Source organism: Pelobates fuscus, chromosome 11, assembly GCF_036172605.1.
Source record: "Pelobates fuscus isolate aPelFus1 chromosome 11, aPelFus1.pri, whole genome shotgun sequence".
NCBI classification, from domain to species: domain Eukaryota; kingdom Metazoa; phylum Chordata; class Amphibia; order Anura; family Pelobatidae; genus Pelobates; species Pelobates fuscus.
The window spans coordinates 128450006-128461283 of NC_086327.1; the positions used below are offsets into that span (position 1 = coordinate 128450006).

The 11278-nt window shown below is 36.4% G+C and overlaps 1 protein-coding gene across 1 annotated transcript; it reads left to right on the plus strand.

Moving 5' to 3' along the window:
- LOC134577027 (indolethylamine N-methyltransferase-like) lies at nt 1-8501 on the plus strand. The gene is made up of 5 exons (XM_063435672.1): nt 1-148; nt 2951-3013; nt 6959-7166; nt 7419-7550; nt 8075-8501. Exons 1-5 carry the CDS (start codon nt 1-3, stop codon nt 8499-8501), a joined length of 978 nt encoding a protein of 325 aa, XP_063291742.1.
- The last annotated feature ends 2777 nt before the right edge of the window (nt 8502-11278 follow it).

Sequence of the window (11278 nt, forward strand, 5' to 3'; positions counted from 1 at the left end):
ATGAGTTCCACCGCCCACAAGGATTATCATGATAAGGCATTCCCGGCAAAAAAATTAGTTGAAGTTTACTTTTGTGACGATAGTTTCCCATTAATAAAAGAAAGCTTGGAATTTCCAATGGAAGAAATACATAAAGATATTGATTCAGGTCTGTATATAAATATATATTTTTAAATATTAAATTTTTATTGCTATTCTCTTTTATACAGCATTTTACAACATATGCAAAACTTTGATCACATTATCTCTTAACATCATACTGATATAATAAAAAACAAATAGGACATCATCATACCACAACAAACAAAGACAAAAACATACAAAATATACATCTTGTACTCTCTGCAGAGGGGAAGAGGTGGATTGGGGGTTTTCCCATAGCTCATCTGAGTTCAAGTTACATTACCATTATTGAAAAGAGAATATCTTTTACCAATTTGACTTTATACAAGGTCTGTATATATTTATATATTTATTATTATTCACTTAAGGATGGAGGCACAGTTTTGTTTTACCAGAACAATCCACAATTATGTATAGAGAAGCCCCAAATTAAAAGAGAAAACTTTTTAAAACAAACATATTAAAGAAGATATAAAACATACTTTCTTATATAAAGAGGTTTTTTTGGATTGTGACATTTAACCTCTTTTATTGACTCACAAGACATAAGATAGAATATACAATAAAAGATGGTTTAACCTGATTTTCTAAAAATGTGGTATATCTTTTATCTTATTCTTGTCACCTTGGATAGATAGGATATGTAGGATATGTAGGACTAAACATCTCCTACACATGCGCATTGGAGAACATATGCATAATATTAAAAATTGACAATGTTTCCTTACATTTCAAATTATATCCAAAAAAGCAACCCCACAGATCTTAAATTTCAGGCCATCCAAAAGTACTGTTTAATTAATTGGAGAGGTGCTATAATATATATATTATAAAAATACAATTCTATTCATATATTTTAATTTTTTGTTGTTTTTCCTTATTTACTCATATTTTTTTTAAATTTCAATTATATTTTTACATTGGAATATTTAGTGAAGACAACATATCAATGACACCAAACGGAGTAAGAATGGGTAGAATTTTTTTTAGTTACACATTTTCTTTTTTCCTAATGTTTATTTTATTGTGCTGAGAGTACCACGTATCTTGTAACGCCATAACAGCAATTACAAAGACAACAATTGACATAAGAAGACATAGAACATAAAGGCATAAACAATAAGTGATGTATCATGTTGTAGCATTGTGATAGGACAGCACATTTTTAGAATGTAAAACAATAGTAGTGTTAAGTAATCATGTCTGAGTGTTCAGGAACCATACAGCTGTCAATTGCAAGCAAAGTACTAGACATGGTATGAGATAGTCGAGATTGGGCATGAATAGCAAGTTAGGTGGGGTGACATACTTTTAACTGTATATCTTCCACTGCAAGTTTAAACCTCTCAGTAAGATTGCAAAACACTATATGAAACTTAGAGAAATAAAAGGAAATAAAAAGAGTATGCTAATACGTGTGAGTAGAAAACAAACTAGATAGGTATGTCTAGGCATGTGATAAATAGATTCTAGGCGTGTGGTTAAGCAAAAGAGTAAAACCAATTCAACATGCTATGTTGACATGAATAAGGAGCTGGGCTAAAGTGTCAGCCAATTCTTTAATTACACATGTTCAGTTATGTTTTCCATTCATTTATTCATGACACATTGTCATATATTAGATCTAGATACATTGTAATGTTTTATTTGTGTAAATGTGTTTGAGATTCAACATGCAAAGATATATAGCTACGGGATTATTTGCTAAAATGAGACATGTCATGTCAGAGAATTCAAAGTGGATTTTAACTTTAATGCCAAAATAGCCAAAACGGAAGCATAGCTGACTTGGATCATTTTTCCAGTTTAACTATTTTGTATTTTTTTTTAAATGTGAAATTAATTTTGTCATTAGTTTTAATTCCTGACCATTTTCACTTAAGTGAATATCCCTGTCAGACATGAACTAGCATGCTGCATCACAGCAGAGTGCTTCTATGTGCCTCTACTTTTTACACTACTCTACCCTGTAACCGCTCCTGTTATGGGACCTGAGCAATCACCTCTTCGTCTAGAAGGTTTCTTGCATATTCCTTCAGTGCTATATCTTTTGACTGATCTGTCTGAATTTGGGTAGACAGAAAAATGTTCCTTGTTGTTCTTTGAAGAAACTCCAGCCTGTATACCATATGCACTAGGGATACCACCCAAGTGTCCAGAGTGTGACAAGCCCAGGTATCTCTGATCAGAGAAAGTCAGGTTCCTACTACTGGGGGAGAGCCACAAGTCCATTGCTGAAGCGTGAAATGACTCATAGATCGATTAGATCCCTAAAAAGCATGTTGACTACGTGTCATGAGCTTCCTATGGAGTATTTCCTGCAGGGTTGGTAACTTCATGTATCTCGGAAATACTGATCACTAGAGGTTCTCCTGTCTGACCATGAGAAGCCAGGCTTCTTGGATCTTCTATCCTGAGGTAGAAACACCTTGTAACCCTCAGTCACCTTTTTAATGGATTCATCCAAAGCTTTCCCAAAGATCAGCTCTCCTTCAAATAGAATGGTGTAGAGGGCAGACTTGGGGATGAGTCATCATCCTAGAAACTGAGCCATAATGCTCTCCTAGCTGCTACAGATAAAGCCCTATATTCAAGAGAATATCCTGGTTACATCTAGGGAAGCTTCTGAAGAAGTAATTTGTCACCTGAAGATTCCAGACTGCATCTTGAATATTGGCTCTTAATATCTCTTTCCACGTCAGCATTTAGATCTTTAACCACACTTTTCATGGCTCTAGAGACAGTAGTGAAAGCTACAGCTGGATGACATCCTGCACCAGCAGGTGTATACATTTGGACAAGTTTGCATCCAATTTTTGATCTATAGGATTGGGTAAAAAAGATGAGTTGTCAAGCGGTAACATTGTCCCACGGGCTACCCTGGAAATTGGTAAATCAACTTTAGGAGGTGTAGTACAGAGTGTGGAAGTACCTTCCTCCACAGTGTAAAGTTTGTCCTCTTTTTCTTACCTCTAAGACCTCTGAATACCTAGGGAAATCATTAAGATATTGTGAAATATTGATGATGATGAGAGTATCATGGCCCGAAAAGCATTAGCAAACTATACAGGGCAGGTACATGTCTGAAAAAAAAGACCTCTGAAATACTTTGTACAAAAAGCACTGTCAAATTCTATTTCAAAGAAAACAGTCAAACATATTTAAAGCTGGCTTTAAAAAAAAAACAGCATTTACCCAAGTCTGGAGAACCTGTAAATACCTTCCAAATATGTTTGGGATGTTTACTGTAATTTTCCATACTTTCTGGCAAGTGCCCTTATCCTAGATGGCTCCCGTGACTTGTTTTCCCATAAAGTCATCGGCATTGGTCCCTTTATGGCACAAACTGCACATGCGCTGGTGTCTTCCACACGCATTTGCCGGTTAGAGACCAAGAGGAGAGCTTGGTCTGCAGCCTACATGGCCCCTGAACACCCATGGACCCAGGAACAAAATCAACGGTACTCAGGCGAAGCATAAGGAATACAGTAAAAGTGCTTTCAAGGTGATTTAAAGGAAACAAGGTCACCAAAGTTTAAAGGCACCTCTAGATAAAGGCGCCACAGCATAAAAGCACCACAGCACAAGGTATGACTGCATAAGGAACCACAGTTTAAAGGCATCACAGAATAAAAGTACCACAGAATAAAGGCATGGTGGGATCCACCTAAAGATCAGGTAAGTGAGGGATGGGGGGGGGAGGCAGCCTATAGATCAGGTAAGTGAGGGATGGGGGGGAGGCAGTCTACAGGAAGGGACAGAAGGAGCACAAAGGTAAAGTAGGAGAAGGAACAGAAATGAGCAGGAAGGGTCAGCAATGAGCTGGAAGAGGCAGAAGGAGCACAAACATAAAGTAGGAGATGGAGCAGAAATTAGAAGGAAAGGTCTGCAAGGAGCAGGAAGGGTCTGCAAAGAGCAGAAAGGGACAGAAGGAGCACAAAGGTAAAGGAGCAGAAAGAATCAGAAGGAGCACAAAGGTAAAGTAGGAGGAGGAGCAGACAAGTGTAGCAAGGAGCTGAAAGGGTCAGCAAGGAGCAGAAAGGGATCAGAAAGAGAAAGGAGCAGAAGGGGGAGCAATATAAGCAGAAAGTAGCAGAAAGGTGAAAGAGCAGAAGGAGCCAAGGAGGAGAGAAGACAGTGTCCGAAGACTGTGTCAAATGAAGGAGAAGAAAAGGACATTGGAGCAGGAAGGACAAGTGAAGTGAACCCTCCACTTTATTCTAGACACCACATCATAAGGCTTTGGTACCTGGGCCTGGCAGGGAATCTTTGGACCTTCTCATCATCCCAGGTAAAAAAAAATATCAGTGTTAATGGTTTCACTTTTATTTACTGAAAGTCAGGAAGTACAGAGTGCCGCTGTGTAGGGGTGTTGCTGATTGGCTAGAGCGGTCAGCTGGCACTCTAACCAATCAGTAGCTCCCCATTAATAAAGAGAAAAAACATTTTTATTAACCAGGAACTAGCGATTGGCTTAGAGCGTCAACTGACCACTCTAGCCAATCTGTGGCACCCATGCCTGACTTCAATCTGCACTTCCTGACACTCCGTTTCAGACGCCGAATACCACTGGGCAACCTGGAGATCTGGAGCTGGAAGAAGCCTTTGGGGATAAACCATTTGAGAGCGATTTAAGAGCACCCAGAGGCTTCCTGGCATCATAGCATTTTAATTTAGATGAAGTTGTTATGGTTACCAGAATATTCCTTTAATTTGCTTAAAGGAACACTATAGTGTCAGGAATACAAACATGTATTCCTGACACCATAGTTGTGATAACGCTATTCACCCTGGCTTTATGTGATAATGACTATGCCACTTCCCTTTCATGACACTGTCAAAAGGGACCAAGCATGGATGTCATTACAATTGTGCCCCCCCCGGAAAAATTCCTGCGGACGCCCATGGTATGGTATACTTCTTTCTGCGCTCTTTTATTACAGGCCTACTGCTTTGTTGGGGTTCCGGCACACCACAACCGACTGGTGTCATTTGAATATGTTTATTGGTTATAATATGCTATGTTACCTTATCATCGCGGCTATATTGCCCCAACTACAAATTTAAGGCCTTGGCCTGTAGTTGTGGGAGGGGCTTGAATCCCTTTAAAAGGGCTGCCAATCCTCTCCTACCTTACCGTTGATGGTCTGGCGAGTCACCCCTCCCACCACTCCCTCTATTCACATCACCCTCTAAGGTGGGACCTCTTTTATTACAGGCCTACTGCTTTGTCGGTTCTGGCACACCACAACCGACTGGTGTCATTTGAAAATGTTTATTGGTTATATTATGCTATGTTACCTTATCATCACGGTGATACTGCCCCGACTAAATATATTTATATATATATATATGTATGTCCATAAGTAAAGTGATCAAAATGCTCCCATACTAAGGGCTGTAGGATAGGAAAAAGACTGAGGACCTTAGGAATGGAGACTCCTTTTAAAGTCTTTGGTGTTTTTCCTCTCCTATCGGCTGTAAGGGGCAGGGTTGACCCATTTGTATATGCTGCCATGATTAGCTAGGAACTATATATACACACATATATTCTATGTGTATATTTATGTAATCTTTTGTCATAATTGTGTCATTTTAGGAATTACAATTTGAGAGACTGCCTGACAACCCAGGCAGAAAGTCCAGAGAATTTCATTTGCAAGTCCTATATTTAACCTTGTAACTTTGCAAAACACCATAAAACCTGTAGATGGGGGTTACTGTTTTACTTGTCAGACTTCACTAAGTGTTGTAAAGCAGTAAAATGCATCACAATTATGATGTCAACAATGCAGTAACCAGGATTGTGACAGTGGCTACTAAAAAAGAAAGGACATACACCATTTTTGGATACCCTGGGTTGTCTACTTTTTCAAATGATATGCTGTGATGGGGGTAATTCATATTCCTGGGCAGCTGTACGGCCTCAAAGGCAACATAACCAATCTGCCAAATTTCAATGTGCAAAAACAGATATGGGCAAGTCTTATATTTGACTCTGTAACTTTCCAAAACACCATAAAACTTGTAAATGTGGGGTACTGTTGTACTCGTGAGACATTGTTGAAGACAAATATGAGTGTCTTAGAGCACTAAAACATATAATGCTGATGATATCATCTGTAAAACTGCAGTTCATTTGTGAAAAAACGCAAAAGAAAATCTAAATGCTAATTTTGTCCAGTGTTTGTGACTAAGTGGCTACTCATAAAGACTAGACAAACCCCATTTTGAATACCCTGGATTGTGTAATTTTCCAAATGGTATGCCATATTGGGGGTAATTTTCATTCCTGGACTGCCATACGGTCTCAAAGGCAACATAACCAATCTGGCAAAATTCAATGTGTAAAGAGGAAAGCCCTATATTTGACCCTGTAACTTCCCAAAACACCATAAACCCTGTATGGAAGGGGGGTACTGTTGTACTCATGAGACGTTGCTGAGTACAAATATGTGTAATTTTTTGCAGTAAAAACTAGCAGTATTATGACATTCCCAGTTAAAATGCCATGCAGAACTAAGAAAATAACATAATTTCTTAATTTCTCACACTTTTTTAGTTTTTATTCTTATAAAATTATGTTTCATATATAAATATTTATAGTAAAATCAAAGCCCTGTTTCTCCTGAACAAATTATATATAATAAGTGTGAGTGCACTTCATTTGAAAGAGGTGAATTGTGGTTGAACAGACATAGCGCTCAAATTATAGTTTGGTTTTTTATTGTGTTTTGATCAGAACGTGCACAGTTGCTTCCATCCTTAAGGGGTTAACTGTGAGAAGCATTGTGTAAAATGTTAACATACAGCTCTTGTCTTATATTGTTTACAGGAGTCGTGAAGGGAGAAACATTGATTGATTTTAGTGTTGGAGCCACAGCAAGCCATCTTATACCAGTTTGCAATGGATTCAAAGATATATATGTGGTAGAAGTTAATGAGAGAAACATCAATGAATTTGAGAAATGGCGACAAAATAAACAAGACGCTGTTAACTTCTCATATGGGGCGAAGGTTCATCATAAGTTAGAAGGAGGCAGGTAATGTATGATTTAGACAATATTTGATCACTGTTACATCACATCATTCTATTAATGACCGTAACCATCTCTTTACCACATCAACTTATAAATGCTGTACCCAGATATCTTGTTTATAATAAATAAATAAAAGGCACAGATGATTATGGAACTATAAAATGTTAAGGGACACTATAGTCACCACAACCACTACAGCTTAATATAGTGGCTCTGGTGTCTACAGCATGTCACTGCAGGCTTTTTCATTTTCAGAAAAAAGGCAGTGGTTACGTTACTGACTAATTACACCTCTAGTGACAGTCGCTCAGACAGACACAAAAGGTCCTTCCTAGTTACCGACATTCAGCATCTCCGTGCTCTGCATGGCACAGCCTCTGAGAAAAGGTGAGTAAAATGACCTTTTCAATGACCTCTAACAGAGGACTGGGACATAAATAGTTAGGTTAACACTATAATGTCAAGAATACATGTTAGTTAGTGCTATATAGTCAAACAATAAAAACAGTAACCAGGTTTAATAAAAACAATAATAGGTTGAAATACAAAGCAATCTGGAGCTGGAGGAAGCCTTTGGGGTTAAACCATTTGAGAGAGGTTTAACCCCTTAAAGGAAAGAGAGCACCCAGGGTCTTCCTGGCATCATAGCATTTTCATTTAGATAAAGTTGTTATGGTGTACAAACATGTATTCCTGACACCATAGTTGTGAAAACGCTATTCACCCTGGCTTTATGTGATGATGACTACGCCCCTTCCCTTTTATGATACTTTAAAAAAAGGACCAAGCATGGATGTCATTACAATTATGCCCACCTGGAAAAATTCCTGCGGACGCCCATGATTCAAGGTATGAAAGGCGATTCCTCTATGAATAATATAATTGTAATATCTGTGTTCTTCCCATTGCAGAGAAGCATGGCACATGAAGGAAGACAAAGCAAGACAAGCAATTAAAGGAGTAATACAATGGGATATTTCTAACGACGATCAAGTCCCTGTCGATTTACCCCAAGCAGACTGCATTCTTAGTCTATACCTACTGAATGTTATCAGCAAAGACAAAGACACCTACCAGAGAAACCTGAAAAAAATGACATCCCGACTTAAAATCGGGGGGAGCCTGTTACTATTTTCACCCATAAATATGACATTTTATATAATTGATGATCACAAGTTCTTCGTCTTACCTGTCGATGAAGATTTTGTAAAACAGACAGTAAATAATGCTGGTTTTGTCATTGAAAAAGTGAATGTATTGCCTAGCAAAAAATCTTGTGACCTGGTTGATTATGATTCCGTAATTTATCTAAGATGTCGCAAGAAGAATGATGTTTAGCATTTATATTCCAAAAACATGTGAGTGTTCAAATATGTGCCGCCACATTTTATGCTACAGTAGAAATCAAAATTACTTATTTACAGACAATAAAAATAATAATGTTCAACAGATTGTAAACAATTTAAGAATTTAATTTGAGAAATAAGATTGTTGCTCTGCATCCATTATTACTACTTAATAAAGAATTTAGAACACTTATTTTTTTTTTTATCAATTCTGCCTATTCTTGTGTGGAGAGAATATTCCAAAAATTCTAGCTCCTCCACCTCCATCCTCATCTTCCTGCAAAGCTGACCACTTCAAAGGATAGCCAAGTATTAAAATGGGACAATAGGGAAGAAGGAAGAAGCAAGGACAATGAAAGGTTAGCAATAAAAAAAAAAAAAACAGACTATGTTTTCAGGGGGAGGGGGGTTGACGTGATACATGAGCATGCACACTTCCATCCCCACGAGGTTATGGGTTTGAGGAGAAGATTTCCTGAAGCAGAGTTCGAGGGTAAACGCTGAACGTTGAAGTAGCCAATGAAGCAGCCGTTAATAGGCTATCTGAGTTACACGCTTAACCAGCAGACATGGAGAGGCTAAAGAAATTTAAAGGAATATCTCTGACTTCTGCTAAACCTGGCTGTTTGCTACACTCTCGCTACCTATGGGGGACATACCCTGTGGCAAAGGTTCCTAGCGGTGAGATGCGACATTAAAGCCTGGGAAATGGAAGCTGGGAAGCTGAGATCACCGAGCTATATCTATTCCCCTAGATAACCGGTAAACAGAGACTGGCTGTTTATTAAGCTACACGGCAACAAGCTGTAATAAGCTGTAACATATACTCTACCATATTAGGTTGTTTCTTCTTTAGCAGGACTTAATAAATTGGCACACGGATTCAAGAACTAATTAATTTCTAGCTATAAATTGTTTGTGACTTTGGCACCATTAACCCCTTCAGGACGAAGTCAATAGTGCAAGTTCTGATCAAAACAAAACGTAAACAAAAACTGGAATTTGCGCTATATGTCTGTTCACCCGTAGTTCCCCTCTTTCATATTATATGCACCCACACTTATTATATATCATTTTGTTCAGGAGAAACAGGGCTTTAATTTATCATTAACTATTCATATATGGAACTTAATTCATTATGAATAAAATTAATAAAATGTGAGAAAATAAGATTTTTTTTTTTAATTTGTATTTCCGTCAGACATTTTAGCTGTGAATGTCATAATACTGTTAGGTTTTACTGCACAAAAATGCACATATTTGTAATCAGCGATGTCTCACGAGTACAACAGTATCCCCCATTAACAGGTTTTATGGTGTTTTGGAAAGTTACAGGGTCAAATATAGAACATTCCATTTTCAAATAGAAATTTGCCAGTTTGGTAATGTTACCTTTGAGACGGTGTGGTAGCCCAGCAATGAGAATTACCCCCATAATGGCATACCATTTGAAAAAGTAGACAACCAAAGGTATTGAAAGTGGGGTATGTTTAGTCTGTTTTAGTAGCCACTTAGTCACAAACACTGGCCAAAGTTAGCGTTCATATTTGTTTTTGTGTTAAAAAAGCAAAAAACAAATATTTGGCCAGTGTTTGTGACTAAGTGGCTACTAAGAAAGACTGGACATACCCCACTTGCAATACCTTGGGTTGTCTACTTTTGCAAATGGTATGCCATCATGGGGGTAATTCTCATTCCTGGGCTACCATACGCTCTCACCATAACCAATCTGGCAAATTTCAATGTAAACAAAAATGAAATGCAAGCCTTATATGTGACTCTCTAACTTTCCAAAACACCATGAAACCTGTACATGGGGGGTACTGTTATACTCGGGAGACTTCACTAAACACAAATATTAGTGTTTTAAAACAGTAAAACATATTACAACAATAATATAGTCCATAAAAGTGCCGTTCGTTTGTAAAAAATGCAATAAACGTCACTTTTACTTAAAATATAATCTTTGTAATACAATTTACCAGTTTGAAACACTAATATGTGAGTTCAGCGAAGTCTCCCGAGTAAAACAGTACCCCCCCATGTACAGGTTTTATGGTGTCTTGGAGAGTTACAGGGTCAAATATAGTGCTTGCAAATTAAATTCTCTGCACTTTCTCCTTGTGTTGTCAGGTATGTCAATCAAATTTTAATTAATCAAATCAACTAATTATGTTAAAAGATTACTTAAATATACACGTAGAATTTTAATATAAATGCATTTATAGGTATTTCAATTCTACGTGTATACTAATGTAATCTTTTATGTAATTATATGTATTTATCTATATATATATATTTGCAGTTATTTGCATTTTATATATAGATAGATATATATAGAATGTCATTCTAAGTGTATTCTGTTTCCAATATATATATATATATTAATAACAAAATACAGTTAGAATGGAATTACATATGTATATATAATTTATATTAAATTTTGTTTCAATATTTTATTTATTAATTGTATTATTTTATTTATTTATTATTGTAATTATACGTATTTATATATATAATATATGTGTATATATCTATTATATATATAATATATATACATATTATATATATGTAACGTCATTCTAAGTGTATTTTAATACTAATATATGTACTTATATTAGTATTAAAATACACTATGTATGACGTTAAATATATATAATATACATATATATTATATATATATAATATATATACATATATTATATATATATAAATATATTTATTTTATTTTTAAACATGTTTAATACTTTTTTTTTTACACTACCTACA